The 18,454-nt window shown below is 50.8% G+C and overlaps 2 protein-coding genes and 1 pseudogene across 2 annotated transcripts; 2 read left to right on the top strand and 1 right to left on the bottom strand.

Moving 5' to 3' along the window:
• Window positions 1-1,049, top strand: part of LOC144197727 (titin-like) — a 165,541-nt pseudogene extending 164,492 nt beyond the window's left edge.
• Window positions 1,050-5,378: 4,329 nt separating this feature from the next.
• LOC144197723 (sodium/hydrogen exchanger 5-like) lies at window positions 5,379-18,440 on the top strand. The gene is made up of 16 exons (XM_077718284.1): window positions 5,379-5,435; window positions 12,232-12,612; window positions 12,711-13,013; window positions 13,829-13,992; window positions 14,501-14,579; window positions 14,860-15,037; window positions 15,114-15,334; window positions 15,602-15,804; window positions 15,889-15,978; window positions 16,201-16,271; window positions 16,932-17,057; window positions 17,139-17,265; window positions 17,325-17,474; window positions 17,530-17,599; window positions 17,685-17,822; window positions 17,902-18,440. The coding sequence occupies exons 2-16, from the start codon at window positions 12,396-12,398 to the stop codon at window positions 18,345-18,347; spliced, it is 2,583 nt and encodes an 860-aa protein (XP_077574410.1). The 5' UTR covers window positions 5,379-5,435; window positions 12,232-12,395; the 3' UTR covers window positions 18,348-18,440.
• LOC144197725 (FH1/FH2 domain-containing protein 3-like) lies at window positions 5,711-7,015 on the bottom strand. The gene is made up of 4 exons (XM_077718285.1): window positions 6,958-7,015; window positions 6,620-6,882; window positions 5,955-6,453; window positions 5,711-5,883 (listed from the first exon to the last, which is right to left on the bottom strand). The coding sequence occupies exons 1-3, from the start codon at window positions 7,013-7,015 to the stop codon at window positions 5,986-5,988; spliced, it is 789 nt and encodes a 262-aa protein (XP_077574411.1). The 3' UTR covers window positions 5,711-5,883; window positions 5,955-5,985.
• Window positions 18,441-18,454: the final 14 nt, after the last annotated feature.

The following is an 18,454-nucleotide window of genomic DNA, read 5'->3' as shown; positions in this document are numbered from 1 at the left end:
CCCATTCCCGCAGGCCATGCAGAAGAAGCCACCCAAGAGACGACACACCTGGAACAAAAAGCCGAAGCTTTCTCAACCTCTTCCGTCCAGGTGAAGACCACGGCCACGCGCTCCACCACTTTTAGCTCCACCGAGACAAAGAGCGTGCGCGTGGAAGCCTCCTCTTCTATCTCGCAGAGCCAGCGTGCAGCCGAACTTAGCTTCTTGTAAATAGGAACTTTTTTGTACCAAATTTGACATTCATGGAGTGACATTCGCATTCATGGATTGACATTCACATTCATGGATTGACATTAGTCCATCGTCCAACTAGCGTCTCGAATTGTTTTGAAACACGACGACACTTTTGCAGTTCCGTGTACATAATGTATATAGCCGGATCGGACGGTTATGCCAAATGTCTGCCTTGTTATTTCTAGCAAGAATATGAAGTGAAAGAGTGAACGCAAATGCGCTTCAGCGGGGGAAAGTCCCACACGGAACGAATACCCCGGCAAGCGTGGAAACCAAATCCCTGCGCCTCAACGCTACGTTGATGTCTAAGATGGCCTCGGCGGGTGGAGCGTCTCCCCGCCAAAGTTCAATCACCGGTGAAAGCAACCTCTGCTTTTTTTGACTCGTGTCGCCATTACCGTTTCCCGCCAAGGCGAGACCCCCAGCGCCACTTGCGTCACCCTCGCGTGAGAGGCCTCGGCGGATCTCACTCTTGCTTTGGCTCGGAGCGACCATTCATTTTGTGACCAGCGGAGCGCGCAAGTGGCCTGCTCTTTCCCCTTGACATAGTGGCGCCGCTCCCGCCCGCAATGGTCCCCGGGGCCTTTCCCCAGCCTGGTTGCCCGACTATATCTGGGGGCAGTATAGTGGCGTACCCTCTCGGAGGATCTGGCTCGTTAGCGTGTTTGTGTGTGTGTGTGTGTGTGTAGCTTTCAGTCGGCATTGCCTCGTGCGCCTGCCGGCGGAAGCTTTTTTTTTCTTCTTCTTTTCTTTACTTGGTCCTCCTTGAGTGTTTGTTTGTCGTTTTGTTTTAATAAAGCATGATTTCAGCACCACACATTCTCTGGCCTGTTTTCTGACCAAAATACTGTGAATCACTTCTGGGTGGCGCTGTCAGGAGCGCCCAGTTTTGTCCCTCCTTGTTGGGTCCGAAATAACAGATCAACGCAATTACCAACCGTGCATCAAGGAAAAACGAGGCAGAGACTGTGTTATATTTTAAAGGCACCGGCCGGCGTAAGAGAGGTCGAGGCGCGAGGTGGTATCTCGCGCTCGGCTCGGTGGTTCTCTCTTATCTTTTCGAGGTGGAGGATGCCTTTATTGAATTTCAGCATGATGTCACGGAAAAGTACAGAAGTTGAGATTATAGGCATCATGGAAAAATACAACAGTTGAACACTGAGGCGAGTTGAGAAGATATTATAGACATCATGGAAGAGCATAAGATGAGGACAGAGATTATAGACGGGGTGTTCTTTAGAAATGCACATTATATTAAGACTCCTGTTTTAAGCAACTTCACACTCCTGGCCTGCAACGACACCAAGGAGGTCACCTCGGAGCAGGCCGCGGCGTCCTTGTCATCGGGCTCCTCTGCGTCCGGCGACGGCAACTGGACGGCCGAGGCCAAAGTCACGCTCACACCTTTCATCAACGGAGGTACGTGTGCGCCACAACACCATGTCCAGAAACCGTTACCTGCACTTTTTTTATCAAATCATCTTTGTGTCATGAGAAAAAGCCAAGGTGGAGCCCATCTATTCGCCACGCTCATCTGTTGCTCACACGATCGTCACTGTCCCGTGTTCCCGTTAGTTTGAAGAAGTTGGTGTCAGAGAGCTGTCCTTTAACAAAGGAGGGTCTCTGACAGGGCCCCAGGGGAAACAAGTCCCAGAATATATGACAGGCTGATGATTGGCTCCAGAAGGAGGGTTTGGACATTTTATATGAAGTGCTAAATGTATACTAGAGTGATTGTTAAAAAATATATATCCACTCTCACCAGTCTGCATACCTTTCCCATTACTTACTCTGAAAATTTACATTGTTTATTATATCACCCAAGTCTTGTATACGTTCTATACATTCCACACTTATCTTGAGACCCATTATTCCTTCTTCCTAGCTGCACAAGAAACCGCAAAGATCTCAAGGCCTAGGTACTAAATCATGTTAATTAAAAGACGAGCAAGCTTTAAAAAATCTTAATATAAAAATTCCTTTGTAACTGAAACCCACCCACACATTTTCAAATTCATGCCCACTGTGAGAGAGAGTTAGCATACAAACCGTCTTTTTATTTATTTATCTTTTACAGCGATTTTGAAGTGTTACTGTCAACTCAATCTTTAAACTCTTCAATTTATAAACAAGCAACCAAAATGTCCGGAGGTCGAAACTATAGAGATAAAATTAAACTCACTAAATGTTTTCGCTAATCATTGTAATTATACTTGTTTACAAGGGGCAATGTTCTGATACTACTTGCATGTTAAATGTAAGATATAGCCCCTACGGCGTACAACTGTGAACCTGTATAAAATCTCGCGAGAAATTAAATAACCGCATATAAGTATTTTATTTTGTAAAACGGAAGTCTCCATTTTGAAGGGACGCAATGACGTCACTTCCTTTTTCGCCACGGTCCTCTCAAACGGCACTATGTTAGCGAGCTCCAAATGTTTGTCGGAAGAATTTGGACTGTGTTCGTCCGTAAAAGAACGTGAGTACATTCTATCCTAATAACTCCAAAGTTGGCTATTTGTATCTCTGTGTTGTACATGCACCGCAGTTGCAATGTTGCCCGAATCATGACCGTAGTAAGTTACTGTATTGACCACATGGCCGCCATGTCTGGTCGGCGTTTGGCTTTGAGGTTTGGTAATTATCTCCTTGCAATTGATTTCTCTCTCTTTATTGCGTTTAGTGGGACGTTCTTTCGGCTTTAGTAGCATTTTAACCTGTAACCTTTTTTGGTAGGCGTGATAGACCTCGAATTTGCCCATTTAAATGTTAGCATTCCCGACGTGAGGCTTTTGTTCAAAATGGCGACTATTAAAAAAAAGTTCATTCGTTCGTTCCTCTAATCTGCCATTTATTGACAAAGTAACACATGTCTAGTGGGTTAATATTACTAAAATGTGTTTAATAGTAGTGCTTAAATTATACAGATTTTGAAGGGGAGGGAGAGAGAGATACAGAGAGAAATGGGGGGGGGGGGATTTATTGCCAACCTCTGAAAAACAAAAGACAGGATATTGAATTGGAAAATAACGTTTTATTTCTTCTAATTCGACATATATTTATAAAGTAACACAAAAATAGTAGTTTAATATTACCAAAATGTTTACTATGAAGACCCGGATAATAGTACTATGAAGACCCTAACAGTAGTACTATGAAGAGCCGAACAATAGTATTATGAAGACCCGAATAATACTACTACTACTAATATTCATTATCTTTGGAATTTTCCACTGCCTACTATTATTCCGGTGCCTACTATTATTCGGGTGTTCATAGTAATAGTAGTACTAAAATTATACAGATTTCGAAGGGGGCTGGATGTTAATCCTTTCCCACCCTCTGGGAAAAAAAACAAGAGGATATTGGATTGAAACAATGTTGTATTTCTTCTAATCCACCATCTATTGACAAAGTAACACAAAACTAGTGTTTAATGTTATTAAAATGTGTTTTATAGTAGTACTAAAATTATACAGATTTTTGAAGGGGGAGAGAGAGAGAGATGGACTCCAACCCTTTTTGCACATCAACACGCTCGTTTCAAAACAACATTTTGTAAATAAACTTGGAAAATAAATTTAATCTAACCTTACACTAAACATAATTCTAATTTTGTTCTGCATTTTCATATCTTCCTTTTTCCCGGCCGGCCGGGTTCGCTGTTTATTCCGCTTCCAACCTGATTTTCACTATCGATGGGCTGTTTGCTTTCATAATCCCTTCAAAATATTCCGAAAATGATGCACACAAATGTCCTCACAATGGGATAACGCACGACCACTTGCCAACGATAAGTAATATATATTCCTCGTAATAGAGATCGCTACGCCATTTGCGCGAGTGACGGGGGGGAAAACACTGTTATACACGAAAGAGATGCAGCAAAAAAGACTAGTGCGCTATAGTCAAACAGCTACATGTCTTGCTTTCTCGTATCTCGAAATTGGTCTTGTATCTAGAGATTATTTGCTCGAAACTTTACTCGTATCTCGAATTGCTCGTATGTGGAGCTACCACTATATATTGTCAATTTTAAATGATAATATATATTGTTGTGCCTTGTATTTTTTTCAAAGTAAAAAGTACTGCAGCTGTAAATAGTTTGGGAAACACGTTCTAACTCCATACCACTTTACAGGTTCTTCTGGGCGCCAACGCAAGTCGTCTCAAGATGTCGTCTCATGTAAGTTTCTTTGAATTGATTTGACTTTTAATTGACTATAACTCTAACCCTGAAACTAGTTTATTCGTTGGCATGATTGATGACATAACCCGCAATTGGTCTTGAAACCCAAAATGCCTCCCATACGCTTTGATTTAAAAAGTATTTCCCATTAATATGATCTCTTCCTGTCATCTTTTGGCTGTTTTGAAAAAGTTCACCATACAATTATTTTCCCGACCAAAAACTCAGCCCTCCTCTTTGATTTGAAAATTACTTCCCAGTAATATGATCTCTTGCTGCCATCTTGTGGCCGTTTGGAAAAAGTACACCCTGCAATTATTTTTTTCCGACCCAAAAACCCTGCAATATTGTCCAGTAATATGGCGCCCCAAAAGAGGTGACCCCCCCCCCCCCCCCTCCCACACACACACACACACACACACAGTCGGTCATTAAAAGGCTTTCGGTTTATGTGATAGATGGCACTTTTCCCCCCCCCATTTTGTCATCCAGAGTGGCACGAGTTGTCGTCAGACGAAGAATCTAAAGACCAGGACGATTCCCGGTAGGCGTGCCAGGAGGCCGTCTATCCGTCTGTTTTCCAGGGAGAGAGAGAGGTGAACCGAGGCCGGCCTGTCTTCAACAAGGTATTCACCGGGCGTGCCGAGGTCCTCTGGCAGCACGTGGTGAAGCTCCACGCCCTGGCCGGCCACCTGGCCACCTTCCACCAGAAGGCCAAAGTAGCCGGCGTGACGGCCATCGCCGGCCTGGCCCTGGCACCCTTCACCTTTGGGGCATCGCTCATCGCCACGGCCGGAGGGATCAGATCGGCTTCCGCCAGCATCTCGAACAACGTCAATAACATCCAGTAGCGCAAGAAGGTGAGCGCCTAGTTTGGGATAACACGTTCTTACCCTATACTACTTTACAGTTTCTTCTGCAGACCCTTAATAAATGCCACATCCACTTCTGCAGACCCTTAATGCCACATTTGGACATCAACGCAAGTCATCTCAAGATGTCGTCTCGTGTAAGTTTCTTCTAATTGATTAATGTTTTTCTGTTTAGTGTATTCTGGCACTTTTAATTGACTATAACCATAACCCTGAAACTAGTTTATTCGTAGGCGTGATTGATGACATAACCCGCAATTGGTCTTTAAACCCAAAATGCCTCCCATACTCTTTGATTTAAAAAGTATTTCCCATTAATATGGTCTCTTCCTGCCATCAGGATCTTCTGCTCCCGAGAGGACAAAAGCCAATTGGGCCGGCTGATCTAGGGTGGGGGAGCATTTGGGGGGGGTTGAGATGCTTTCATACCTCCACACCCTCCTTGCTGATGGCAAAGTCGTCAAAGTTGAGGATGGCGCTCTTGATGACGTGAACGGCGGGCAGGACCGTCATCCCGATGTTGATGGCGGTGCTCCGCTTGGAGTCCAGAACCAGGATCTCGGACTTTTTGCTCTCTGGCGCTTTCTGTGCGCATGCCACCCCCGCGGTCAAAGGGGCCCCCCCACCAAACGTCGGCGACGGTCGTCCCGGCTTACCTTGGCCCATGGCGTCTCTTTGGCCCTGGACTCAAAGAGGTGCTCCAGCTTCCCCATGTCCACTTGGACCTTGTCCAGTGACGTCCACAGGGTGCCCCGTCCGAAGCGGCACTTGGCCGGCCGGCGTCTCCGTCTGCTTCAGTTCGCGCCAGAATAACTTGACCGTCTTCTTCTTCTTTGTCCCCGACGGCGGGGGAGGAGGAGGAGCTGGAGCGCCGGGTAGCGGTGGTGGAGGAGGAGGAGGAGCCAGACTGCCTGGAAGGTGCGGAGGAGGAGGAGGTAACCGCTCCAGGGGTGCTGAAAGGCAGGAAAAGTCTGTGGTGTCCAGAACGTCCAGGTCCTCCTCCTCCAGGAGGTCTGAGAAGTCCAAGTCTTTAATCCGAAGGCTGGCGCCGCACAACTGGAAATGGTCCCACGCGTCCCCGGGTCCCAGCGAGGCGGTCTCCAGGCGCTGACGGGGACTCTCGGCGTCCACTCTGTTCGGCTGACGCGTCTGAGGCTTTTGGAGACGGCAGAAGAAAAAAAAAAAAACATCTCGTCAAGTTCCGTGAAGAGCAAAATCCATAGCGGGTGATTCATAATGCACAGAAAGGGAGCTCAAAATGACACAATTGACCCAGAATCGCCCCAAAGTGTGCCAGCTGTGCCGCGCCAGGGGTCTTGACCTGCTCTTCTCGGTCCATCTGCTCGGACGCTTCCGGCTCCGTGCCGCGCGAGGAGGTCACGTCCTTGTCGGGGGCGGCCACGTCCTCGTCGGGGGCGCCCGCCTCCTCCGTCGAGACGGAGAATCTCGCCGGGACCCCTGCCCCGAGTTGGCCGTCGTCACGGCCGGCGGCGGACGCTTTGGAGAAGAGCATGTCCAGAAGGAACTTCCTGTCGTCGGACAGCGTGCTGATCTGGCGGCGAACGGCGGGGAGCTCGGGTATGCCTGGAGACAAAAGGCATGCTGAGGTTATTAGGATTTAAAAACAACAACAACAAATACGCCCCTTCACCACCCTACCCTCCCACATCAAAAGGATCGGACAACTACGGCCATCGAGGACCGCCAATGAGTTCATTGGGACATCAAACTTTTTGCACGTTTCCATTCTTTATCAAGATTTTGTTTCCTGGGTTAGGGTCAACCATACACCGAGGGGGGAAAACAAACTTTCTAAGCCTGGAATGAGGCACTCGAGCAGGTGAAAATCAGCCGCGGACTGGGCGGGGGGGTTAACCCGAGTCTGTGGCGACTGCACCGTGGATCCTTGACCCGTGTGGTATTTTCAAATACATGGAACTATTTTATTTATTTTTTTTACAAATTCAAACAAGACAACGCTCCGTCGACTAAAAAAAAAAATACATCTATTAGAAGATGACCATTTTTGTTCATCGATCATTGTACGACTGCAAAGTGACGTATATCGTCACGGCCAAAAAAAGATGGCCTTGGAAGGGCAACTTTCCCATGTTTTCTTTTTGAGCCATCCGCTTTTGTTAAAATGATCAGATAGCCAATAGCACAGGGATAGGAAGGGGTGTCCAAAGCGGCCACAACGCAAAGGGCCACAAGAACGGCCGCAGGACCTCGGCGGAGCGGGCAAAGAAAGTCCCATTGATGTTTCAGGAGATCGCCGAGCCCCTGTTTGACCTGAAGTTGGGCATGGAGCAGCTGGCCGGCAACCGGACCTTCAAGAAGATCCTGGCCACGCTGCTGGCCGTGGGGAACTTCCTCAACGGCTCCGAGGTGAGTGCGGGCGGGCGGGCCTGCGGCAGTGCGGCACGCCTTAATCCCTTGTAAGCCCTCCACCCATCCCTCCTTCAGGCCGGCGGCTTCGAGCTGGCTTACTTGGAGAAGGTGGCAGAGGTGAAGGACACGGTCCACCGCCAAACTCTGCTCCATCACGTCTGCGCCTTGGTCACGGAAAGCGAGCCGCGCTCGTCCGACGTCTACTCCGAGATCCCCGCCGTCACGCGTTCCGCCAAGGTGCGTCCCGGACACGGGGTTAGCTTAGGCCGGAGTTTAAAAGAGCCCGCCGCCGGACTCGTGGACCACTTTTCTGGCGGTGGTGAAAGCCACCTTTTTATTTTATAAATGGATGAAAGAAAGAAGATCAAACCACCGAGAATGGAGTGCAATTTTGGGCCGAGAACGAGTCGGGGTCTACTTCTAGTTCTCTCTCCCTCCGCTCTCTTTAGGTGGACTTTGAGCTACTGGCGGACAATCTGCTCCAGCTGGAAAGACGCTGCAAGGCATCCTGGGAAAACCTTCAGGTGGTTTCCAAGCACGAGACCAAAAGCGCCCTGAAGAACAAGATGGCCGACTTCCTGAAGGACTGCACTCAAAGGATTCTCATTCTCAAGGTGGTCCACAGGAGAGTCATCAACAGGTCCGTCCTCCCGTCCGTCCTCCCGTCCGTCCTCCCGTCCGTCCTCCCGTCCGTCCTCCCGTCCCCTATGCCGCCGTGCTCGCCGGCGGCGTTTGTCAGTCCCGTTGCCGGAGAATTCAAATCCAACAATCGCGAGGTGTTGCGTCCACGGGAGACGTCCAGGCCGGGTGGGAGGAATTCTCATGAATTTAGCTGCCTGAAGTAGTACGGGGAAGAAGAAGTGGTAACATTACGAGATTTAAGTCTGTTCCCCTTTTGACGCTAACTGAACCGGAAGTTGTTTTGGGTTCGGGGGCATCTCCATGGGCGCGTGGCATTTTGCATAATATCTGGAGGAAAAGTCCAACATTAAAACGAGGTTTAAAAACGTCCCATTCATTAGTTAAACATCAGTCGAACTGAAAGCTGTTCGAGTTCTCTGGACATCAACGTTGATGACGTTAGATCCAACTGGGAAAAAATGGATTTGTGAATATTGGGGGTTGGGGTGATTTACTTCCCCTTGATCAAACTTTAATGATAATGAGTTTCTAATGAGAATATAGGCAACAGTTTGAAGTCGGAAGACTTTCAGCAAGTTTCGCCTTGAGATTATTTCAATGCAAAAAGTGCCTGCCGCAGCTCAGACGACAGTAAAGAAATGATTTCAAAGTTTCATTTTTCGTAAATGCGCCCATGGATGCGGGCGATAATGTCATCATTTACTTACGCTTTTGCTTATCAACAAATATTCTTGATTCAACCGCTTTACGCACGTGCGTTTCTAGGTGGGGAAGGCAATCACTAAAGGCGCCCTGCCCTCCCTCCACAAGTCGTGTAGTGTTCATGCCATCCACAACTTTACTAAGGCTCGTGGCGTTGCTCGCAGGTTCCACTCGTTCCTTCTGTTCCTGGGTCAGCCGGCGGCATCGGCCCGGGACACCAAAGTGACGGGCTTCTGCCGGATCATCAGCGAGTTTGCGCTGGAGTACCGCACCGCCAGAGAGGCGCTCACCCTCAAACGCAAGCGTGACAAACACAGGGAGAGGACCAAAACGCGGTGGAAGCTGATCACCGAGGTCAAACTCTTTTTCAAAGCATTTTCTTCTGCATTCTTTCTGCTAGACTCATCTTTTGCTCTCCATTGAAACGACTCTGCCCCAACTGGGCGTCCCAAAACGACTCTGCTCCAACTGGGCGCCCCAAAACGACTCTGCCCCAACTGGGCGTCCCAAAACGACTTTGCCGCTAGTGTGCATCCCGTCCGTTTGCACTGCGAGATTGACGGTTAACCCGTACATACTCTTTGGCCTGGTTTCAGACGGAGAAGTTCTCTGGAGCGCTGCCACGCCCCGAGGGCTCGGCCCCCGTCTCGCCGGAGGCCAAGCACCGGACCATGACCCGGTCCATGACCCGGATGCTGACCCAAGATGACGGCAACCGGAGACGCTCTCACGCCGTCGGCGGTAAGGAGCCGTCTGATGGCCTTTCAAAGGAGCACTCTAATCCAGGGTCGCCCGCGCCACAGCGTCCCGCGGCCAGTCTCCGTCGCCTCGGGACCACCGAGACCGGTCGGACGACATTATGGAGCGTCTGGTGGAGTTGGTGACCCGCGACCCAGAGGCCAGGGCGTCCGCCCCCAAAACCCGGAAGCGCTCCCGGATCAACAGGAAGTCCAGTAAGCCACGTGCCGCCGGCTTCGGACGCGCTCTCCGTCTTGCGGCTGGGTTTTGGCCCATACCTTTCCTGGCGTTTTCCTAAGGCGTAAACTGTTGCCTGCCATTCACCTCCAATGACATCCAATTGGCTTAAAGTGGGAGCGCCCACGCATACCTTTCGTCCATCGCTGTTCGCTAAGTGCCGGCTAGCGATAACATTATCTTTTAAAAGTTGATTTTATGAGATCTTCTAAGGATTAAATTTGGAAATATTCAGGCCACTCTAAGGACTAATGCAGTACGTCAGGGAGAATGGAGATCAGCGGTCCCCAACCTTTTTCCCCACCATGGACCGGTAAAGCTCTTTCTATTTTCATGCGGACCGGTGAATGGGGAGGGTTATCACTTGAGTCAAAATTGTGTGGGGTCGGTGCACAAACGACACCCAAGACGACAAAAAAAACATTTCCCAAGCATAGTAGCAAGTATTTGTTATTATAACAACTTTCATCATTTCAAGTAGGAGAACGAGATTGAAAAGGTTAATATTTCTTACTCCGACGAACCGGCACTAGGCGGCCCGCGGACCGGTGGTTGGGGACCACTGATGTAGATGACTTTTTCCAAGTAGATTCACAAAGTATTTTAAGAATGAGTACCACTCCTTGAAATCATTTCACGTCTCCTGAAATTTTCGGTGACGGATAACCACACAACTTCAAAGTATTGCAAATTCTCCAGTCCCACTCCCTAGAAAAATAAAATAAAATATTTCTATTTTTTTTTTTAAAAGCATCTATTCCCCGAGGGACAGGATGGAGCCCAGTTTGGGACGCACTGTACTTTTGGACCCGCCACCACGTGCATTGTTTTGGTCAAAACACACTAATCCGGCCGAATGTCTCCCTCCCTTCTTCTCTGCTGGCGGCGGCGGCCGTCCGCCCTCGCCGACATCGCGGCGGCCATCTCCGCTTCCGTCCGTTTGACGACAAGCGATTTACGTGGGCCCCAGTCCGACTGACCCCGACCTTTGGCGAAAAAAAAAAGCCACAGGTACGGACGGTACTTTGGTCGGCGTCCGCGTCTCGCCGTGGCTTCTCTTCTGCCCGATGTTTGCTTTTGCAACAATCCGGCCGGAAAGAAGCGGCGCCCGTGCCAGTTTTTGCTTCCACATAGCCGTCCGTTCGTCCACCCGCTTGGAATGAGCTTAACCCCTTCCTGTAGCCATAGCAAGTCTTTAGAAGATATGTTCCCCTTTCTTTTAACGCTAAATGACGACAAAGTGTTTTTGACATGGGTTTCTGTGCAGTGAGGAGGACGCTGAAAAGCGGAGTGAGCGCCGAGACGTTGCGGGCCCTGGGGCTCCAAAAAAGCGCAGAGGACATATGACCATGGGCTGACGGAAAATGGCAAATACAGAGCACAAATGAAGAAATGCGACTATTTTTGGGTGCTGTCGAGGGAGGGCTACTGTGCACCTTTTTTGCAGTATTTTTCGCCCCTCTTCCACTAATCTTGGGTTTTTCTGCATTTTTAAAATTCTCTCTTCGCTTGGTCTTGTTTTTAACTGTTTGTTTATTGGGAAAAGTACTACTCGAATAAAAATGATTTTTTTAAATACATGTACAATTGTGTGCGTTTGGAGCTATTTTGTCTACAGTACATTGCAGTTTTGCCTTGATGCTTTTGTGGAAGTATTGTACGTAGTTGAGTAGGGAGTATTGAGGCTGCTTTGTTCTCCTCGCATGACTTCAAGGGTGTATTGTCCATTTGGGAGTGTTTAAACCAGTGGTGTCAAATGCATGGCCTGTGGACCGAAACCGGTCCCCAGGGAGGTTCTGTCAGGCTCTCAGGGTGATTGAAAGTGAAGAAAACAGGAAACCATGAATATGGAGGTGAAAATTGTGAATCAGGGGCGTCTCGTACGCCAGAAATTGCAAACGTCAACCATTTTCAGGCAATTTTAAGGGTGCAGCTCATACACGGGGGCAGGCTTATTTACGAGAAAATGCGTTAAATTTCAAATGTCAATGTGTTCCTGTGCTTCTTTACACCAAAACAAAGGAAAGACGTGATATTTGGGTTATGCATAGCCAAGTGTGCTATAATTTTAATGGTCCGGCCCGCAAAGTCTACCCAGGCGTCTTATGTGGCCCGCGATGAGGAACAAGTTTGACATCCCTGGTTTAGATGACTTTGAGGGCTGTTTGACCTTTTTCGAGAGTATTTTGGCTGTGCAAGTAATTGATGTCTTTTCAGTTCTAGGAAAGATACTTGGAAAACACACCTTAAGGCTACTTTTAGGCAGTAATCACAGTAGTCCGCAGAGGTCCAAATGGGGGTTCTGAGGTCCCGCCCCTAAGCCTACCTCCTGGGATTTAAAAGCCTTCCCGCCTCCCGCGGACTCCCAGACGCATCAAGTGGCCGCCATGCTCGCTCGTGCGTCCGCTGCGCTGCTGCTGCCGCCACTGCTTTTCCTCGCGCCCAGGGCGAGGGCGAGCTCGGACCCGGCAGAGGCAGAGGAAGAGCGAGCGGGGCACGGCCACGGCGGCGGGGGATACCGGGTGGTGCAATGGGAGTGGAGCTACGTGCAGACGCCTTACGTCATCGCCGTGTGGCTACTGGTGGCCAGCGTGGCCAAAATCTGTGGGTCCCTCCTGACGTCATGCCTCATGGGATATGTTTAGGAAGCAGGTTTCATTTGTGGACATTTGCACCGTGCCAATGGCGTTTCCTCCTTTCAGTGTTCCAGCTTTCACGGCGTTTGACGCGGGTGGTCCCCGAGAGCGTGCTTCTGATCCTGCTGGGATTGGCGCTGGGCGGCCTGGCGCTGCTGGCCGACGACAAGCAGCCGTACCAGCTGGAGCCCGCCCTCTTCTTCCTCTTTCTGCTGCCCACCATCGTGGGCGACGCCGGCTACTTCATGCCGGCGCGCCTCTTCTTCGACAACCTGGGCGCCATCCTCACCTACGCCGTGGCCGGCACGCTGTGGAACGCCTTCGGCACCGGCTTGGCGCTGACCGCCGCCCACCGCCTGGGAGTCATCGGTCAGTCCCTTTCCGTGTCGTGATGGCGAGCAGCTGAAAGGCCTGGAGTATTTGGAAGGAGAATTCCAATCAGTGACCGTGCCTCTTTTTAGCGAGCTGTGGCGTCGATCGAGATTGGCGCTCTTTCATTTGCATTCGTACGAAACCGTTCCAATGTTCAAAGGTTACTTTGCTATAGATTTGACAAATGAATAGCCAAAAATATACAGCACGTGACCCGAGTTGACTGATCAACCAGGGGTATACAATTTCTCCGCAAATGGTAACTACTAGTTCTCTTTGTAACCATTTTTTTTTTTCCTCTTTGGCTTTAATCACCATTTTGATACTAATGTTTTTGGATTGTGGTTAGCGCCTCGGGCTCACAGCTCCAGGGTGATGGGTTCAAATCCAGGTCACGTCCACCTGTGTGGAGTTTACATTTTCCCCTGGGCGTGTGTGTGGTTTTCCTACGGGTACTCCGGTTCCCTTCCACACTCCAGTCTGTTTTCCCATATCCCTCTCCTCCACCACACCCGAATCAAGGGATCAACTCTTCAGCGAGATGTCCCGGTGCTCAATCACCATCCTGATTATTGATTGGGGTATGTTGGTGGAGGGAGACATGGAATACAGACTGGATAGGGGCCCTCCAGGACCACAGCCATTCAGGCTTCCCTAGACTACAGCTTTCGGCGCCGTTGACGGCAGTAGGGTGAGACCGAGGTCCTTTGGTCGAAATGACGGTAGCCGCCTTTTTGTTTTGAACGCGAGCCTGTGTTTTTGGCCATTTATGCTTGACCTTGTTTCTTCTTTGTTCCCACACGACGGAGCAGACGAGCGCGTGGAGGCGGGGCTGCTGGACTTTTTGCTCTTCGGCGCCCTGATCTCGGCGGTGGACCCCGTGGCGGTGCTGGCAGTCTTTGAGGAGGTTCACGTCAACGACACGCTCTTCATCATTGTCTTCGGAGAGTCGCTGCTCAACGACGCCGTCACTGTGGTGATGATGCGCTTCCTTCCGTCTAAGATGTATTTTTTTTTCCCCGCTGCGGGGCGGCGAGCGTTCCGTCGCGAACGACCGTGACCTTTCCGTCCGTCCGTCTCGGTTGCCGGGAAGAGGCGCGGGAATGCGCGCCGCTCGTTACTTATTCCTTCTCCGTCCCCCGTCGCCGACCATCCGTCACTTAAACCTGGGAAACGGCCCGGCGCACAGTGGAGGTATTTGGGGTTGTACTCATCGCCGTTCCGATAAATCCACAACCATTTAGGATGGACCGGAACCCCCTTGGTCGGCAGCGGCGGTGGAGCATTTAACGATTAGACTTTTGAACAGATTAGCTAGCCCCGCTAATCCTCATCAGAACTCGGAATATGAGCTAATCCCGGCAACTAGCGAAGCGAGATGACCCGACACGCGACGGACGGCCGACACGCGAGCCAGGCCGCTGCGCTGCCATGCCCCCTTGGGCGGCCTTTTTTGCAATGAGCCATTTTGGGTTGTCTTCCAGGTGTTGTACAAGGTTTACATCTCCTTTGTGGAAGTCGGGACAGAAAATGTGCAGATGGCGGATTACTTTAAAGGAATGGGTGAGTGGGCGTCTGTCTCCAAGGCGCTTCCATTGTTACTGGTTCAAAAAAACTTCCCGATCAATCTCATTTATGCCATTTCTCCAACAATTGTGTGATGCTTAAGGTGGCTTAACTCTCCCGTAGGTCAGTGGTTCTCAAATAGGGGGTTGGCCCCCCCCGGGGTGGGCCCCCCCGGGTGGGCCCCCCCTTGGGTCCGCCGGACTGCCACATTCCGCCCGAGTGCGCTCCGGCGTTCCGAGACCTTACGTGTGTGTGTGTTTCTTTTTTTGGCTCCTAGCGTCCTTCCTGGTGGTGAGCGCGGGCGGCACCTCGGTGGGCCTGGTCTTCGCCGTCATCCTGAGCTTGCTGACGCGCTTCACCAAGAAGGTCCGGATCATCGAGCCGCTCTTCGTCCTGCTGCTGGTCTACGTGGCGTACCTCACCGCCGAGCTGTTCTCCCTGTCATCCATCTTGTCGTGAGTTGGCCCGGCCACCCAAGTTGTTGGACTCGCCTCTGTCCTGACGCGCCGGGAGGTCCGTTCGTCCGTCCAGGATGACCTTTTGCGGCATCGGTGCCAACAATTACGTGGAGGCCAACATCTCGCAGAAATCTCGGACGGCGGTCAAGTACACAATGAAGACCCTGGCCAGCATCGCCGAAACCCTCATCTTCATCTTCCTCGGCATCTCCGCCGTGGACAAGTCCAAATGGGCCTGGGACACGGGCCTGGTGGCGTGCACCCTCATCTTCATCTTCATCTTCCGAGCCCTAGGTCAGTAAGTAGGTCAGGAGTGGAAAGATTTTTCTTGGGACTTCCCTTCTTAAGGGTCTGACTTTTTCTGGAGGCGATTGGATTCTCTATTTAGAGAATGTAACTCCCTCTGTTGGACTTGTGACTCCCTGAGCCCAAATTGCGACTTGATGCTCAAAGAAAATGTGACTTCCAGTGGCCGAGATAGGACATTCCGTAGAAAGAACGTGAATGTGCGCGGAGAGATTGCCACTTCCTTCGGAAAGAACACCACTTCCCTTTGTCCAGGAGTGATGGGTCAAACCTGGGTGCTCAACCGTTTCCGCCTGGTCCCGCTGGACAAGATCGACCAGGTGGTGATTTCGTATGGCGAGCTACGGGGGGCGGTGGCCTTCGCTCTGGTGGTCCTCCTTGACGGTCAACGCGTCAAGGCCAAAGACTACTTTGTGGCCACCACCATTGTGGTGGTCTTCTTCACCGTCATGTTCCAGGTGTGAGACCGCGCCAAACCAATGGTATGCCACCATTTTATGGGTCACTGCAGCCAGACAGAACTTCCCCGACCCATCCCTTAGGGTTTGACCATCAAGCCCCTGGTCAAGTGGCTGAAAGTTCCTCGCTCCACCAGCAGGAAACCGACCATCAACGAGGAGATTCACGAGAGGGTGAGGCCTCGTCATCTTTTCCACGCTTTTCACGGCATCGTCATCATCCTCATCAAAATTCATCCAAATGATCCGGGACACACCGATGTGCTCCGGGGTGTATTGTATTGCTCCTGAAAAAAGATCATCCAGAAACTTTGAAATCCATCCAAAAGTCATCGACATATTAGTTGGCCGAGACGTTTTTCCACCTTACCAAAAAGGACGCTCTCTTCTTGAAAGGCCTTCGATCACATCCTAACGGCAGTGGAGGACATCGCCGGTCTTCAGAGCTACCACCACTGGCGGGACAAGTGAGTTGCTCGCCGGGCCAGTCTCATCGGCGCCGTGGGACGGATTACTTAGGTCGTCCCTCGACGCCGACGCACAGATTATTTCATATTAGGCACTTGACGGCCATTGGGAGCCGGTGTCATTCGGTCAACGTCACGTCGGCCGTGGCGGGCAAGCCGTCGGCCTCTGCTTTGCATTTCAGCTGGCAAATGCTCCCTTTTCGACACCTTTTAATGTTTGTCATCAATGTCAAATGAACTCCATACATTGCTTGTTATTGGCCGTTGCCATCGATGCTGCTCCACGTCCAACCCATTTGGGCTGAGAGGGCCCAATTCACATTGATAGAAAATGACAGTTTTTTTTCAATGATCATGTTATACAATCCTCATTTCTTATTATGATAAACACATCTACATCATTTATTGACGGAGGACTTACCAATAAGGGTGATTATTAAGAAATGCAATTTAAACAGCTAACAATGAAACTCTAACCCCTTTCCATCATCAAGTGCTTATTTTATATTCAACCTTTTTTTGTTGGAAGTCATAGATTAAAGTAGAGTATTGACATGACATTTAATGCGGGTTCTGCCGTATTTTGGTCAAGTAGTAGAAAATATTATGAGTAAACTCAAGAAAAAGAATTGTCCATGCCACTGCATCTTTTTCCAAGTGATATCAACGGGCTTTCATCTCGGCGTGTGCGCAGGGTGGAAATGTGGTGAACGCCGCTAGACTCTCGCTTCCCTCCGTGACCAGCGGGGCTTCTTTCCCGGATGCCTCCAACGTCACCAGTTACCTGTCGGTCCACCCGGCAGGCGTGGCCCGCCACTCCCATTTTTGCCAGCATTGTCTGTGTTATATTTTTTTGTTTTTTTACAGACGTGAAAACGGCAGCGGGGTTTGTTTGGACCTCCAGGTCGTGGACAAGGTTCCCGGTGCAAAAGTGGAAGAGGAAACGGAGACTCATCATGTCCTGGCGGAAAATCTCTACAAGCCCAGGAGACGAGTAAGGTGTTCGCACCCGCCCGCGTCTCTGCGCACGCTTCTAACGTCGTGCTGCCGCAGTACCAGTCCCACTACAGTCGCCATTTCATGCCGGCGGGTGAGAAAGAACGGCAGGATCGAGAGGTTTTCCAGAGGAACATGAAGAGCCGCATGGAGACTTTCAAGTCGGGACGACACAAGCGCCACAAAAAGGAGCGCGGCCTGAAGAAGGTCAGTCTATTTCTCGCCTCCAAAGATCAACACCCCAAACCCCGTCGTCCGGCAGCGCCGAGCTTCTGACGCCAGGGACGACGGCGGAGACAAGCCCAGAAGAGGCATCGACCGGCAGGACAAAGGTAAGGGGTGGCCCGAAGTGATTCAGAAACGCTCACAACAACCTTTTTGACATTGCGGAACTCGTTTTCTGCTTGTGCACATTAGATCCCGTAGTGATTCCTGTAGTCTCGGACGAGGACGATGAGTTCCAATGCCGGCGTAAGGAACCGGAGACGGACGACGACGTGGGAATCACCTTCGTTGCCCTCAAAGCCGAAGCTCCCCAAAAACGTCCACACTCGAGTAGGCTCGCACACAGTAACATGAGCACACACGCGCCTTCCTTCGTCGATGTTTGACCGACGGGATATGCGTGCGGCAGTGACGGGGGCGCCCCCCGCAGCGGACGCTCATCTCCCATGGAAAGGCGGCGGCGCGCCGTGGCCGCCGCCCTGCCTGTCGCTGGAGGCCACCAAGGTGATCCCGGTGGACCTCCGACAGGCATGGAACCAAAGCATCTCGTCCCTGGAGAGCGTGTCCGAAGCCACTGGCTCTCGCGCCGGGGCTTCGACCCGCCCCGCCTCTTACGCGGGGGCCGCACCTATCGCACCCGCGCCACTGCTAGAAAAAAACCAAGAGGAGGAGGAGGAAGAAGACGAGACTGTGCCGCTGGTGCCGTCCCGCAGGCCGCCCGTGCCATCGCCTTTGCCCGCCGCCCTGGCACCAGGCAGGCACAGGAAACCACGAGTGTACTTGAGGAGCCTCGTGACGTCGCCTCCGTCCGGCGGCAGCGAGGGACCGGCCGGAAAAGGACCCACGCAGCTTTAGCTTTTGGCCAATGGCAAGACACGCCGGTGCTCTGTGTTCCGCTTCCTGAACAGTTCACAAATAAAAAGAATAATGGTGTGAAATTGAGACAAATTTTTAGCCCCCCA

The sequence above is a fragment of the Stigmatopora nigra genome, chromosome 6, assembly GCF_051989575.1.
Source record: "Stigmatopora nigra isolate UIUO_SnigA chromosome 6, RoL_Snig_1.1, whole genome shotgun sequence".
Classification (NCBI taxonomy): Eukaryota; Metazoa; Chordata; class Actinopteri; order Syngnathiformes; family Syngnathidae; genus Stigmatopora; species Stigmatopora nigra.
Note: the sequence above shows the minus strand (reverse complement) of the source record. Positions and strands in the feature narration are given on the sequence as shown.

Excerpts from the sequence above, each read along its gene's own strand:
- LOC144197725 (XM_077718285.1), bottom strand. The coding sequence starts at position 7,015 with ATGAACTCATTGGCGGTCCTCGATGGCCGTAGTTGTCCGATCCTTTTG. Across the intron at positions 6,883-6,957 it reads GATCCTTTTGATGTGGGAGG|GCATACCCGAGCTCCCCGCC; the intron begins GTAGGGTGGTGA and ends TTTTGTCTCCAG. Across the intron at positions 6,454-6,619 it reads AGATGGACCGAGAAGAGCAG|CCTCAGACGCGTCAGCCGAA; the intron begins GTCAAGACCCCT and ends CGTCTCCAAAAG.
- LOC144197723 (XM_077718284.1), top strand. The coding sequence starts at position 12,396 with ATGCTCGCTCGTGCGTCCGCTGCGCTGCTGCTGCCGCCACTGCTTTTC. Across the intron at positions 14,580-14,859 it reads GGATTACTTTAAAGGAATGG|CGTCCTTCCTGGTGGTGAGC; the intron begins GTGAGTGGGCGT and ends TTTGGCTCCTAG. Across the intron at positions 17,058-17,138 it reads TCCAACGTCACCAGTTACCT|ACGTGAAAACGGCAGCGGGG; the intron begins GTCGGTCCACCC and ends GTTTTTTTACAG.